This window comes from Calypte anna, chromosome 7 (genome assembly GCF_003957555.1).
Source record: "Calypte anna isolate BGI_N300 chromosome 7, bCalAnn1_v1.p, whole genome shotgun sequence".
NCBI lineage: Eukaryota > Metazoa > Chordata > Aves > Apodiformes > Trochilidae > Calypte > Calypte anna.
In genome coordinates, this window is record NC_044253.1 from 29,925,301 (window position 1) to 29,940,828 (window position 15,528).

Sequence of the window (15,528 nt, forward strand, 5' to 3'; positions counted from 1 at the left end):
CTAGCCATTCCTTTATGATTTGATCCATTTTTGATAAAGAATTGTGTTTAGTGTATATATTCCAAATAATGCTTCATTTAAAGGAAAAAGTTCAAAAGCTACATGTTTTTTTCAATTTATCACAGTAAATTTATCACTAAAAATGTCATTAGCCCTGCTTTCTGGCATAATTTTCCCATCTCCTTGAACTTGACTCTGTTTGAGCATTAGCCATTTGAGTCACTTTAGTGCCTGAACATCTCAGTGCTTAGTAGGTCCCGCATTGGGTCACTGGGTACCTCTGCTTGCAGGCTAGGGAGTCTCTCACTGTTTGTCTGTCCTTGCTTTGCAGAAAAACTCTGGAAGGCAGTGGAAGGAAGCCACTGTCCCTGGCTACCAGAACTCCTACACCATCTCAGGCCTGAAGCCTGGTGTGATCTATGAAGGACAGCTCATCAGTGTCCAGCGGTATGGTCACAAAGAAGTCACCCGATTTGATTTTACCACAACCAGCACCACAGCAGTGACAAGTGAGTTGAACAGTGAGGCATCCAGAAAGACTTCGTTTCTTTCAACTAAGTCTGTTTTGTGTATCCCAGTTAACACAAAAAGAGTGCTGGTTAACTAAACCTCTCTTTCTCCTTTCTTGAAGGCAACACTGTTTCAGGAGAGACAACTCTTCATCCTCCCATGGTTGCTACTTCAGAATCAGTCACTGAAATAACATCCAACAGCTTTGTTGTCTCCTGGGTTTCTGCTTCTGACACAGTTTCTGGATTCCGTGTTGAGTATGAGCTCAGTGAGGAGGGTGATGAGCCACAGTATCTTGGTGAGACAATCTTCAAATCTACTAGACCAACCACTGCTTTTCTGTTTTCTGTGACAATCACTGTAGCTAGGGAGAACAGTGAGGATCTTGCTGTCTTTCAGTATGATTCAATTAAGATATCAGAGTAGCAGGACTAGCTCAGATTAAAAGCTAACTTAGTTCATTGTCCTTTCTCCATGCATGGCCATAAGCTTATGTCCAAGGCAGGGTATGAGAACAAGGCAAGTATATAGTAATACCCCCTCAGAATAGGTGTGGTGGTAGATACATATGTTCTTTTCAGCTCTGTGAATCTATCCAGGCATTTTTCCCTTTTGAAATCACGTAAATTTACTTAGCTTCCACAGCATCTTGAAGTGAGCAACAATGCAGATGAGAAGAGAACCAAATCTATTTTTTTTACTTGATTCCTGTCTGATTTATTTTCTTATACCCTTGCCCTTCTCTCAGGATGGACAGAGCAAAATATTTCCCAAGTGGCCTCTCTTGGCGACTTGTCACCTCATGGATGTATGTTCCAGTCTGCTCTGTCAGTTGTTTTGTTTTGTTTGGATCCAGACTCAGCCCTGGGAACTAAATTTACTTTTCCAGTGCCTACTACAGAGCCTGTGTCACCACCCATAATACCATCTTAACTTTTTTTTGCTCTTTACATGTCTTAACAATGGCAATAGCAGGATCTCACAAGGAGATAGCTATTCATACATGAGTGTAATAGAAGAACAACATGAAAAAAAGAGCAGTAATCTTCTGACCTAGTGATCCTCCCTGGACTTGTAACTACTTTGAGCTCATGGGCCTGGGCTTATGAGCAGAAATGGCTTCTGGGACTGTCAGTATTATCACTACCTTTATTTTCTGCACACTGGCTGCCCAGACAACTGAGCTATGTTGTGAAGCAGCTCCTGAGCTTATCTATCTATGGAATGAGGTTTATGGGCAAATTAAAAAGCAATTCCCATTTCCTGGAAGATGCTTGGCTTCAGTCTGGCCAGCAAGGAGATGCTTCATGGGGAGTTTCCTACATCTGGCATGTTGGTCAACATCTGAGGGGAGAGATGGGGGAGAGAAGCTTATCAGCCCTTATAATGTAATTTTTCTCTGCTCATGAGTCAGTCTTTCCACATAAGCTACTCATGTGATTTTTTTCCATATATTTCTGTATTGAAAACAGGGCATGAGGTAAGTATTTGGCTAGTGGAGATGGCTAAATGTCACCAGGGTGCAGGGAGCAGGGAGCTGCTGCCCCAGTTGCCCTGCCATATGATGTATCAAGCCTTGCTGTCCTAGATGTTGCCTGCTTTGAGTGCTGAGACCTGTTCCAGCTCTCCACACAACTTTTCTGATGTGGACTGAAAACACAGTGCAGAACAATTGCTGGTTTATTGTGAGAATACTGTGATTCAGCCCAGATTAGAACAGAGGTCTCAATAAATTCAACTGGAGAGAAAGCGAGAAGATAGAATTGCTAAGGCAGGTTTTTTTTCATGTTTTCCTTAGATCTTCCAAGCACAGCCACTTCTGTCAACATCCCTGACTTGCTTCCTGGTCGCAAGTACATTGTTAATGTCTATCAGATTTCTGAAGAAGGAGAGCAAAACCTGATCCTGTCTACTTCACAGACTACAGGTATGTATGGGTGGGTGTAACTGCATTTTGAAAGCTGTTTTAGTTGGCTCAATACATTTTTAACTCCTGTCCACTTCTGTTTATTCCCTTAAACAGCTCCTGATGCACCTCCCAGTCACACCGTGGAAAGTGTAGATGACACATCAATTGTCATTAGCTGGAGCAGACCACAGGCTCCCATCACAGGTTTGTCTAATTGGAGTTTCACCTTTTTTGTACTATTTGTAGAGTCTGCAATCTGGGTAAAAAAGAACATGAGGTTTAACTGTGGGCAGAGGGCTAGTGCTGGAAAGCACATGGGCAGTTTATTATTTCCTTAGTTTCACTGGCTGAACCGAGCAATTTAGGAGTCTGGATACAAAACAGTTCCTTCTGGATTTCTGTTAAAAATGACCCATGACCTTCACTTTGTCTCAGTCATCCACACCATTCCATAACAGTAATGAGAACTCTATAGACCCTAACTCACCCTCACTGTCAAAGATCAGAAAAATTCTAATCCAGGTCAGATTATGCTTTGTAAAGCATTATGAGTGTCTGCTCTCTAGATGGCAAGCCACAGGTCCTGCTGAAGTACAGGACTATTTTCATGAAACACCACTAGGTTATCTCTCATTTCTAGCATTCTTTGTGCTGGCACTTTGGCTGAGGACTGTCTATATCTCTCTTGCTTTAGGCTACAGAATTATCTACACTCCCTCTGTGGAAGGCAGCAGCACAGAGCTCAACCTTCCTGACACTGCTACCTCTGTTACACTCAGTGACTTGATGCCTGGTGTTCAGTACAACATCAGCATCTATGCAGTGGAAGAAAATCAGGAGAGTGCTCCTGTCTTCATTCAGCAGGAAACTACGGGTGTCCCACGTGCAGGTAACAGTCAGCATGTTCTGGAAATATGTCACTGAATTTTCTTTTAGTACACAGAACCCAATTGTAAATGTTACTGGTAGTGAAGTTTTATAGTAGAATCATACTTGCTTAGGAATGACACAGTCCAGTCACTACTCTGCATTATAGGACTGTAATTCCTAGGAAGGTGACTGCAGGCAGGTCAAATAGTTGGTCTTGCATTGTGTCTCTGGAAAAGAGAGTTCAGAGTTTCATAAACTGTTTTAAGGTAATTTTGCTAAGAGAGCTTCTTAAGAGCCTGGTAAGTCATTTCACTTCAGTATTTGGCCTGCAGATTTTTAAGGCTGTGTATTCAGATACCATAACACAAATCCAAGTCATTCACCTGACTTCTCCCTCTCCCTTTCAGTCCCAATCATTGTTTCCTGTTGAAGTCAGTGGGGGTGGGAAATAGCTCAGCACTGACTGATGCACCAAAATAACACCACAGGATATAAACTTGAGGTACCCACAATTTAAAAAACTGTTCATTTCAGGGTTCTTTAAGTATCCAGAGGGGCTGAATAGCCAAACCAAAAGAAACAACAGTGAAACAATTGGGATTTGATGTGGTACCAATGGAATTTGATGGTCCTGCAAGTTGCAAACACATGTTTGCAAATGGGAATTCACCAGGAATGAACTCAGCTGAATGATTTTATGGTTTGGCATCTGTGTCTTCTAAAAATGTGCATTGGTTAACCTTAGGCAGTATCAGATCTAATCTGAGGAAACTTAATTTGAACATAGGAGTTCAAGGGTGCAGTACTGTGGACCAGCACAGAGGGAGCTGCATTTTGTCTTTGACTGCAGTAAGGCCAGATCAGCCCTTGTACTTGTTTAATTATAAAAGACAGATTTTAAGTTAATTATAGACATTCAGAACATGCCATGGGTTTTGGAAAACCTCTCTTTTAATTTTAAAAGGAGGCTCCTGTTTCCAACTCCTGGAGTATTCCACCCCCACCCCAAGCTTTGGTTCTGCATATACTTTAAGTTCTGTAGCATATTACGTATGGTCTTTCAGTTCTCTTTCTGTGACAGGAAGAAACCCTCTATGGCTGAAGACATAAAATACTTAAAACCATGTGGTGACATTTTGAATTGCAGTCTGCTTGAATGTTGTCTGGAGATGTTTTTAATTTGGTAATTGGTAACTTAATTTGGTAATTTTACTTGGACTAGCCATTGTTCAATCAAAATTAACTCCTTTTTCTTTCATGTTAACCTTGTACCTTCCCCTGCAAATTGCTAAGGACTCCCTCTAACACTGTTCTGTGACCTTGCTTTCAGATGAAGTCCCTTCACCCAGAGATCTGCAGTTTGTGGAGGTTTCTGATATCAAGATCACCATCATGTGGACCCCACCACAGATCCCAGTGTCCGGCTATCGGGTGGAAGCAATCCCAGTCAATCGCCCTGGCCACCATGGCCAGAGACTGCCTGTCACCAGGAGCTCTTTTGCTGAAGTCATTGACTTACTCCCAGGAACAACCTATCTCTTTAAAGTCTTTGCTGTGAGCCAAGGCAGGGAGAGCAAACCATTGACTGGAGAGCAAACTACCAGTAAGTGTCTTCCCTTCACACTTTTTTCAGCCTATTTGTATTTCTCTGTTGCTTAGAGAAATTTACAAACAGAGCACTTAAAGTGCAACAGTTATAGCCCAGGAGGTATCCCATAACTAGGATGACAGGACTGGGAATTCATTCAGCCAAACAATGATCTCTTAAGCAGATTTATCCTCCTCCAGGGCATTCCAATGGGAGTTTAACTCTCATGGCCCTTTAAAGCAATTTTGTGTGGCTGGAATTCAACTTTTTATTACTGACTGAGAATTGATGAGCCCTGCAGTTCTCTTACAGCAGAGATCACAGCCTATGGTTTGTATTTTGGAGGGTTTTTTTTGTTTTGTTTTTTTTTTGAGGATACCTTAGGGCAGATTTTAGCATGACTTAAGAGCCTTGCTGATGTTGCTCTGGAAATCCCGATCTCCTTTCTGACAGCCACATATATGTGTTTGGCTCCACTGTCAGCTGTAGGAGCTCTGGATGCACATATAAGGACAGGCTTTGCCATTAAAGGGACAACAATCCAGCTTTTCCAGCTTGGGCCTCGCTTTCCACAGCCTCTTTCACCACCCCAGAAATTTCCCTGCCATGCCAGTAAAATCTTGGGATTTTACTGTTGACAAGAGCCACAGGGAGCATGGATTTTGCAGTAGGGGTCATGCAGGATCTCTTGGAACCCAATTGCTGGGGTCTTACTGGCAGTGCAAGGTGTCACCAGCTTGAGACAGGATGACAAGTGGAGAACACAGTTTGTGAGGCATTACTTTTGGCTTTGCAGAAGTGCAGAGAAGAGAGGAGAAGTGGCTGGGCAAGATGTAAGATTTCAGATGGCAGAGGAGGAGCCTGAGTTAGGTGGTTATCTCCATTTTTGGCCCAAAAGAAGCAGATCAGACAGAACCTGTAATGTGGTTCATTTGAACAGATCCTGTTTATTGGGCAATAGAAGGGGGACTCGGTGCTTGTGGTGTTCTTTGACTGGGTCATGTTATTCAAAGGACCAAAATCCAGCTATGTACATTGGCTGGCATTCTGCTACTTTTCAGTAAATGGAAGCAACTCCTATAAATATGAGAGAGAAGAAAAAGAAACTGGATAATCTGTGGATACTGCCATGCTGTTTGAGTGATACTATTTACTTACATCCATCAAGTTAGGAGCCACGTGTAGGGCCTCTCCCAGTTACCATCTCCCTTGACTGCGCAGGAAGAATGGGACCCTTAGGCTTGTCCTTTGACATAGGTATCTGATTTGAGTGTAACAGATGGTGTGAAAACTCTCCCTCCTCTTTCAAGTGAAGCTTTCAGAAGCAAGGATGTGATGTAAAAGTCTGCACCCACTTGGAAGCATTTAGAACAAGAAGGGCTGAGTCCCCAGTAAGTCCCCATCTGTTTTCAGGAGCTCTTTCTAGGTGTAGAGCCACTCTGAAAGTCCACATGGAGAGGTGTACATTGGAGAGTAGACATTTGCTTCAGACAGCACAGGACTAGTTACAAACGTCTGGAGTCATTTTCCATAGGCTTAACTGCTTTGCCTAAACCACATTTCAGAAAACATTCACATAAATTGCATCCTATAACCGAAAGTCCTGGGAAACAAAAACTGCTCAGGGTTCCCAAGGAAAACCCTGCAGCAAAAGTCTCCTCCCACGGTGTGAATGTGATTCTCCTTTTGGCCTTCTGTTACAAAGCAGTCTACAAATAAACTCTGAGTGTGTGTGTGGCTTTTTAATCTTCCCCTTTTTCCTTTAGCATGAGAAGAGGAAGTGATAAAAGCCTAATAGAGCTGGCAAATTACATTGTGCAGAAAGGAACTGACTGTAGGCTACAGATCAGATGAAGATACAATCACAGTCAGATGAGGCTTAGGACAGATCTAAGTACCAAGAAGAGAGAAAGCTGACTCTCAGCCTGTGGGCTGGAGGTGAGCCTAAGGAGGAGAGGTCATACTTATCCTTTGGCTTTTAGAGCTATCTCTCCTGTCTTTGCAAGTGGTGGAAGAAGGAAGTCCCTGCTTCCTTTTCCCTCACTCTTCAAAGAAGGAGAAAACAGGGAGAGAACAAAAAGGGCAAAACCTTCTTATGGATCACCAGGAGACTCATGAAAACATTACTTTTTATCACAAAAAATTTACTTTTTTTTTAAAAAAAACCATTTGCTATGAAAAAAAGAGGACTGATGGAACCTCTTCTCACTGCTCTTAATTTCAATAGATGATTTGGGCCTAGAAACAGTGAGGGAACTTGCCATGCAGGTGCTATTAACTCTTAATTGCAGCCAGTGTTGCCCTGCAGGCTGTGGGGGAAAATTACTGGAATGTTTTTTCCCTTCTGAGCCTCTGGTCTCAGCCAAAGGTGGTGACATCTCCAACAACCACTGGACTGCAGTGTAGTGCTGCAGAAACTGTGCTGCTTCAGCCCCCTGATTGTGTAGTTTTCGAGTTACCAGTTTCAGCAGCTTCCCAGGGATAGTGATAAAAAGGGGAGGAAGCCTGATAAGAGCTATTGCATGAGTCTCATGGGAAAGATGAGCATGCTTAGAACTGTTGTGTAGTCATTTCCATGGTGTGATTATTTTTAAGTAGATCTAGGAACTGGTTTTCTGCAGAAAATCACTGTCTGCTTTTTCTTTTTACATTGAAATGACAGTGAGGGTGTTTCATTTTGGGAAGGCATTCTGAGAGAGCAGGGAGTAAGACTGGAAAGAGTTTTGAAAGAATAAATCTCTTTAATAAAAAAGGGCCAAAGTTAGGTTTCTGTGCTTTTGCTGACAAGTCTAAACTGAGGTGATTTTTAAAAAATGCTCAGCATTCGTGAGAAACTGTTGAAATTCCTGAGTGCTGTTGAGTTCATCTGTCTCTGACTGCCCCGTGGGGACAGCCATGTGTGGCAGTGACCCAAGTCAGCACAGCCCAGATTGTACAGGTCTGCCTGGCTCAGCATATTACCAGATGGCACTGAGGCATGGATATAGTTACTTAACTTCTGTTTCCATCTCTCTCATGGTCCCTGCTTACTCTCTTCCCTTTCTCTGCACTCGTGTCCTGAGTGAGAAATCTAGACTCAACAACCTCATTGCACACCCCTTTTCTTTGCTTGGTACTTCCATACTTTGGAAGTAGGGGTGAAGTGAAGATTGAGTTGGAAAATTGATGCATATTATGCTTTTTCTCACCCAGAGCTTGATGCCCCCACCAACCTGAGATTCCTTGATGCCAACAATTCAGTGTTAGTGCTCTGGACTCGGCCTCGTGCTGTGATCACAGGATACCGGCTGACTGCAGGTCCCACAAGAGGAGGTCAGCCAAGGACCTACAACCTGGGGCCTTCTGCCACCAAGTATGTTCTCAGGAATTTGCAGCCTGGCACCGAGTACACCGTGTACCTTGTGGCAGTTAAAGATGACTTGCAAAGTGCCAGAGTGACTGGAGTCTTCACAACTCGTAAGTACAACAGGCACATACTCCTCCATCACCCTGACCTCTCTTCAAAACTTGGGCTAAAAGTGGCTATTGTCAGTTAGTTTACAGAAGAAGCCTTTTGAAGAACTTTCCCAGCAGAACTGTTTGGGAAATAATATTTCTTGTTCTTTTTTCTGAACAATTTGGAAGGAAAAAGCATTATTTGCATCAAAAAGCTTTTTGTAAAATATATCTCAGCTTTTTGGTGATTAAAAACAACAGGGAAAACTTACTCCTGGTACCTCAGTATTTGTTTAACCAAATGACATTTACTTGCTGTTTCCATATGTTTGGTTTTGGCATGACAAATCAAGGAAGGCAAGCAGCTCTCTTAAAATAGCCAAGGAATAATTGGTCTGTCATTTGTATAAAGCTAAAGCAGTAATTTCTCAAGCCCAACCATACCATCTGAGGCACCTCAGCTGCAGTTACACAAACTAACACAAACATTGTATTCTATCCTTCTTTTATTTTATTTATTTTACATTTAAATCACCTGTACTTGTGCTGCTGGCTTGTAAGAAATGTTAAGCAAATTTGGGGAGGAAAGGGAGTTCTGTAGGAAACCACACATACTTCTAGAAAGAACAAATAGATTCACTGTTTAAATAATGATGAAGCAGTTATATAAACTAACAAAACTTAAAGCCATCCAAGCCCAGAACCACATCCCCTTTTCAAACAAGAATGTGGTTTTGTTCAGAACAATGTGAAATTAAAATAAGGGTTCAGACTGCTAATCAGAGGAAATCTGTTGACATTGGCAAAGTGTATTTTGCTGACAGACAGCCTTATCTATAAATATTGCTCAGTTAGGATATGAGTGCATATGTTAAATAAATATTGCCTTCATATTGTGGCTTACCTGAATAAACTGAGTCCAGTTTAAGACATACAGATTATTAAACCAAATCTTTTCACTAATAATGAGGTCAATTCAGATTCAACCCAGTGGACTTACTTAGACTGATTCTGGGGTACACAAAGGCTTATGATTCTTTGTGATGCTACTGACAGCTATCAATGAGACCACAGATTCCTCAGGTTGACTTTGAGCTCCCTGTCTCTGCACTGACTTCAAAAGAGCTGAAAAAGTTGGTGAGCAATGAGAGAGTCTTAGCTGGGACAATTGGATGACAGACAAGGGTGTAGTGTTATGCTGGTGGAATGGCATATGGTAGAGGAAAGAAAACAAGATGGGTTTTGAGGAATGCCAAAAACAATATTCCCCAAAGTCTTGGGGTGGGATGCATGGAGGACTTCTGAGGCTCACTTTGGTATTTTCATTTTCCTCAGAAAAAAAAAAAAGCACTGGCTATGATTAGATCACTTGCATACTGTGTCTATCAAGCCCAGCAGGAGACAAAAGATCTGTCAGAACCCCCAAAATCACTAGATTTTTGAAAGACATCTAGTTCAATATCCAACTCTGTTACTTTTTGATAGTTGGGCTGCTATACAGGTCAGATTTTCTGTTTGGTGTCATCACAGCAGTTGGACTTCAATTCTCTCAATTCACTCCACAGATCAGCCCGGTGGTTCCATTCCTCCTTTTAATACAGAAGTGACTGAGACTTCTATTGTCATCACCTGGACACCTGCCCCAAGAATTGGTTTCAAGGTAGGAGGAAATGAAGTCCCATGTTTCTTTTTCCTCCTGCTTCACTGTGATAGGGAGAGCAGGTTAAAGCTTGTTACTACAGACTGCAGTGAAGATAGCACAAAGGAAAGAGATGCAAAAGGTGTGCTGCTGGGTCACTGAGACCAGAGCAAGCATGGCCCCTGGGCTTCAGGTCAAGTTCATCAGTGGGACACCAAAACAGACATTACGGGATTAACAGTTGGCTTGAAACATACAGGCCTATAATACTCATGTTGGATGATAAGTCTAGATGTTGATAGTTACCTGGGACAGGAATATTTGAGATTAAAAGGAAATCTGGTCTCTTCTCTGCAGCTGGGTGTGCGCCCAAGCCAAGGTGGAGAGGCTCCTCGTGAGGTTATCTCTGATTCTGGCAGCATCGTGGTATCTGGTCTGACCCCTGGAGTGGAGTACACCTACAGCCTGACAGTCCTGATGGATGGCCAGGAGAGAGAGACTCCCATCATCAGGAGAGTGACTACACGTATGGCACACTCACTTTTCCACAATTATCCCTTCTTTCACTTGCTTTCTCCTGTGTTCCCCAGATCAGCAGCTGTCTTCTGGGAGTCAGCTCTAGTCTTTTCCTTCTGTCATGTTCTGGAAGGTGTTTTTCTTTCTGATGCATAGGTGACAGTAGCACTAGCTTATGCTATGAAGGGTCACAGCTTCAGGAGGACATTTTTAGCTAATTCTGAAGGGTGAGGAAATAATGTGGGGAGAAGGGATGCTGAAGGAACTGGCATGATTCTTGGAGCTATAAATAACCCATCTTTCTGAATGTTTGTTTGCAGCCTTGTCTCCACCAACCAACCTGCGCTTGGAGCCCAATCCTGATACTGGCATCCTGATAGTCTCCTGGGATAGAAGCACAACTCCAGGTAACTATGTGAACTTGAACTGTACTTGAACCTCCTGTCAGAATGCTGGTGTTTGTTCTGCAGTGCCCTGCAGTTTGTTAATGAGACTTGGATAGGAAGCTTGCTGTTGAGTCATTTAAGGAAAAGTGTGCATATTCAAAGGCAGAATTCACAGTTAAGTGTAGGTTGCCCTATGACTCTTCATGATTTATATTCCATGTAAAATGCTATTTTGGAGTATGGATGTGTTATATATTTCAACTGGTTTAGATATTTGAAGCATTAAATGGCTTCAGGGGCTTAAGAAAAAGCCCAAGGCAAAGGAAGAAAAATAGACCAAAATAATTTCAGGCATTGAAGAATGAGTTCATGTCATTGAGAGTAAGCATGGAAGTTCTGAAAGTACCTAAGATGAGCTCTTCAGTAGCTGATGAGAGCTGTACAATTGACTTCTGTAGAACCCGATAGTCCCAGTCAGATGGATATTTTCTTGATGTGTCAGATTTTTGGTTTGGTAAGGTCTCAGAGGGAACTGAAACTGTGCATACTGGTAAATCTCTGTTTCAGGCATCAGCGGGTACCGAGTGACCACTGCTCCTACCAATGGGCAGCAGGGATCTACCTTGGAGGAAGTAGTAGGTGCAGATCAGACCACTTGCACCTTTGAAAACCTAAACCCTGGTGTGGAGTATAATGTCAGTGTTTACTCAGTCAAGGATGACCAGGAGAGTATCCCCATCTCTGAAACCATCACACAAGGTAAGGGAAAGATGAATAACAGTTTTAGCTACTTAAAGTCAAATTGCTAGGCCCAAGACTTCAACATTGCAGAGTTCCTGTTAGTCTGATGACAGAAGGCTTGGATGTAGAAGCAGTATGGTTATGTGCCAGCATGTGACAGAGCAGTTTTTATGCCTTCTCTGTATTGACAGCCTCCACTGTCTGGCAATAGGGTGGTGGTAAAGAGGTGGGTCTGTTGTATAAGTACCCTGAAATGAAGAGCAATGGAGATCTAACTTGGCTCTGCAGTGCCCCAGCACCTGCAGCACGACTGGTGGGAATGGGGAGTGGGAAGTGAAGCACAGGGGAAATTTGGCAGCAATAGTAGCAGATCACCTCAGCACAATAGAGAGGAAAGCCAGGATTGAAAGTCCATCACTTCAGCATTTCTGGGACAAAGTGGTGTGTGCCACCTCACATCGCATGCTGAGACGACTGCAGAAACAACCTTTGAAACCACAGTAGCAAAATCAATATGCATATCTGCAAATTGTTTAATTTAATTTTCATTTGTGAGGGCTTTGTTTTTGTTTCTGCTCAGCCCTGATACAATGCCAGCCACTGTTTGCTTCCTCTTGTAACACTGCTTTAAAATTTCTATGCTTCACTGAAGTGCTGTGTGCTCCCTGGGGGTGAACTAATCCTGAGACACTGCATAATTAAAGCAGTAATAGCTCTAGCCCTTTACCATCTTCTGGTGGGGAAAAACTAAGAATGTATGTTTCTGGCTTTTAGCATTCTTTGAAGGTGATATGGTATGTGCATTCCATATGGATAAACAATGATTTTACAGAAAACTACCACTTTCATGCATCCATTCTGTAAAATAAGTCCTGTCCTAGAAAGATATTGAAATAGAACATAACCACTGTTATTAAAGCTGGTCTTTTGTAATATTACTGACCCATAATTTCTTTTCAAGCTAACTTAAAACTATCCAACAGAATGGACAGAAAGTCCTGCATCTTTGACATGCCTACTGGTGTCTGATCCTGAAGGAGGAAGGGCATCCCATTAGCTATTAGCTTCCACTGATTTCAGGATCACCTTGCTAAAGTAACACAGCCAGATCTCATATCTTAAATCAATACCCATCTATTGACTTGGGCAGCTGAGGGCTTGGCTATTGTCAATCAAAGGTGCATTAATATTCCCCACCTCTTGCCCAGTTCTGTTAGTTTTAACATAAAGGAAAAGAACAACTTTGCTATAGAAATAATATCAATAGGGAAAAGACTCATAGCTGTGCTTGTTTGCAAACAAACCTGGGCAATAGGTAGATGACAATCTTTATTCATTGGCTCAGTTCTGAGAGTTTTTAGCAGTTTGGCCAACAAATTAAGTCACATTGGCCACATCATGGGCTGTGCATAACCTCTGAATATGGGGACATTGTTTCTCTTACAGAATACTTGTAATCTAAAGGTCATTTTAAACCATTTGCTGTCTTTCCAAGAAAGTGTTTTATTACTCACTATTTCATATAATCTGCTTTTAGCACATACATTTCAGCAATTAATCAGAAGTAGAACTTGAAGAATTCTGGGCCAGATCCTCAAGCAGATACAGGGATCCCCAGTTCAGTATAAATAGTTCAGATAGTGGATGGTCTATCCAGAAGCTTTGTGATGGTTCTCACCAGCTGAGGATTTAGGCTCATTTAAACTCTTGAAACAGGTTGATATTTTTATTATTCCAATTATAAAAGTTAAACTTACCTTTGAACAAGACAAAATTTATAGAAGATTCGTCAACTAATATTGCAGAGGGGTGATTTTATTTATACTTCAGTAGACTTTGATCTCGTTTTCTAGCTTAGAAAAAAAAAAGGAAAAAGGGGGTATATTTTTTTTTCTGTTTCTATTTTCATCAGAAAATTATGGGTCTTCATGGTTTGTCATTACTCAAAGTAAATTTGTTGCAAGTACCTCTTGCAGGCCTTCTTGAGGACTGTATGTCTGAAGTGAAAGTGTATTGTCCCATGGGATCAGGGTTTCAGTTTCTGTCTATCCAGGGAGACAGCTGGAGACTGCATTGAAGGGTACAATACAAAAAGGAAAACACCACGACGCCAAAAATATCCCCCCAAAATAAAAATAAAATAATAATTATTTAAAAAACAAAACATGCTTTCTCCCAAACCCCAAGAGAAACTCTGCGTATCACCGCAATTGCTTCTGAAGTTCTGTCAATGTTAAGTGATGAACACTGCTTTTTTCTCCCTTGTCTTTCTTTTGCCTCTGTATGTCTTTGCCTTTCCCATTTGCTCTTTAACTCATTAGAGGTGCCCCAACTCACTGACCTAAGCTTTGTTGACATAACTGACTCAAGCATCGGCCTGAGGTGGACCCCGCTAAATGCCTCCACCATTATTGGGTACCGCATCACTGTAGTTGCGGCAGGAGAAAGTGTCCCTATTTTTGAAGATTTTGTGGACTCCTCAGTAGGATACTACACAGTCACAGGCTTGGAGCCGGGCATTGATTACGACATCAGTGTAATCACACTCATTAATGGCGGAGAGAGTGCCCCTACCACTCTGACACAGCAAACGGGTGAATTTTGAAAACTTCTGTGTTTTGTGACATGGACAGTGTTCCATGCTGTCACTGGCTGTTGAGATGACAGGGCTTTGTCCAAAGAGGAATTGAGCCACTCACTGAGGGGAAGCCAGACAGACCCAGCTGTCTTTTTTTCCTAAATGGCAGCTGGGGATGGATTTTCTAATTTGAGGCATTTTAATGCTGTGATTGGCTGCAGCCTTGCCATTCTCACTCACCTCACCAGGCTACTCAGATTTCTGGGATCTGGTTGGAACCAAGAGCCTGAAACACGAGCTGCATATTCACCAGACTTTTAAACTGTAATTCTCCAAAATCAGAGTGCCAAAGGGCAGAGCAGTTCAGCAGACACCCTCTAGCCCTCATAGCTGTTTGAGCTTCCAGCAGTTTGTGTCAGTGGTGGCTCCACTCTTTCCACAATGCCTGAGAGGATGCCAGGGAAGCACTGCTTCCTGAGCATGTGCCACTGACAGCCATGCCACACTGTCAAGGGTCTTCATAGTGCATGAGAAGAAGGAGAGCTGAAAACTGGTTCTTGCATGAACTCCTCCTGTGATTGAAAATCCTGACATCGTACATACTTCAACATGAGTAGAAGTAGGAAATTAGTGATATACCCTCTCCTCTCTAGTGTGTGCATGTATGAATTGTAGATGAGATTACTTTTCCGTCTGTGAGCTGCTGTATGGCAACTTTAAACCTCTCTTGGCTTCACATATGTAATGCAAAATCCAGCTGGAGCAACCACATTACTGGAACTTGCTATCTTGTTTTCCAGTTAGCTCCAAAGTGTATATTTAAAGTATCAGGAATTGCCAAGGGGTTAAAGGAGCCTGACAGTAGTACAGACATATTTTTCTCTTAACTACAGTAGAACCAAATGTAGTTTAGAGGTTTGTTTGCATGGGTCTGATACAGTAGTCTGTTATGCATGAGATGCTTTCTCTGGTGATTCCCTGAACATACCTCTCCAGCAAATTTTATGAATCAGAGAACTAAGATATGTTTGCTCTTCGCTGTGTAGCTGTGCCTCCTCCGACTGATATCCGCTTCACTAACGTGGGGCCTGATACTATGAGAGTGACTTGGACTGCACCAACCTCCATTGTCCTGAGCAGTTTCCTGGTGCGTTACTCACCTGTGAAGAAGGAGGAAGATGTTGCAGAGCTGACAATTTCCCCCTCAGATAACATGGTGGTCTTAACAAGTAAGTCAGTTGCCTACATAAGGCAAACAAATAAAAGAGGCCCCTTATATGTGTCATGAGGCAAAAGAAAAATTGCTTATTCTCAGCATAAGTGGCCGAATTCTTAACTGATCTAAGCTGTTGTTGA

General features: G+C 42.3%; 1 protein-coding gene across 7 annotated transcripts in view; it reads left to right on the forward strand.

The window, feature by feature from the left end:
* The window catches only part of FN1 (fibronectin 1), a 52,567-nt gene that overhangs the window by 18,221 nt on the left and 18,818 nt on the right, over nt 1-15,528 (forward strand). For 4 of the 7 annotated variants that reach the window (XM_030454066.1, XM_030454065.1, XM_030454067.1 and 1 more), the window contains exons 14-26: nt 332-509; nt 632-808; nt 2,309-2,437; nt 2,534-2,623; nt 3,114-3,308; nt 4,620-4,892; nt 8,070-8,333; nt 9,878-9,972; nt 10,309-10,477; nt 10,788-10,874; nt 11,421-11,612; nt 13,916-14,188; nt 15,219-15,401. In XM_030454066.1, the coding sequence (XP_030309926.1) occupies nt 332-509; nt 632-808; nt 2,309-2,437; nt 2,534-2,623; nt 3,114-3,308; nt 4,620-4,892; nt 8,070-8,333; nt 9,878-9,972; nt 10,309-10,477; nt 10,788-10,874; nt 11,421-11,612; nt 13,916-14,188; nt 15,219-15,401 (2,305 nt within the window). Of the gene's footprint in view, nt 1-331; nt 510-631; nt 809-2,308; nt 2,438-2,533; nt 2,624-3,113; nt 3,309-4,619; nt 4,893-8,069; nt 8,334-9,877; nt 9,973-10,308; nt 10,478-10,787; nt 10,875-11,420; nt 11,613-13,915; nt 14,189-15,218; nt 15,402-15,528 lie in introns of those variants that run through there. The other 3 variants (XM_030454069.1, XM_030454070.1, XM_030454071.1) reach the window with 2 other exon arrangements.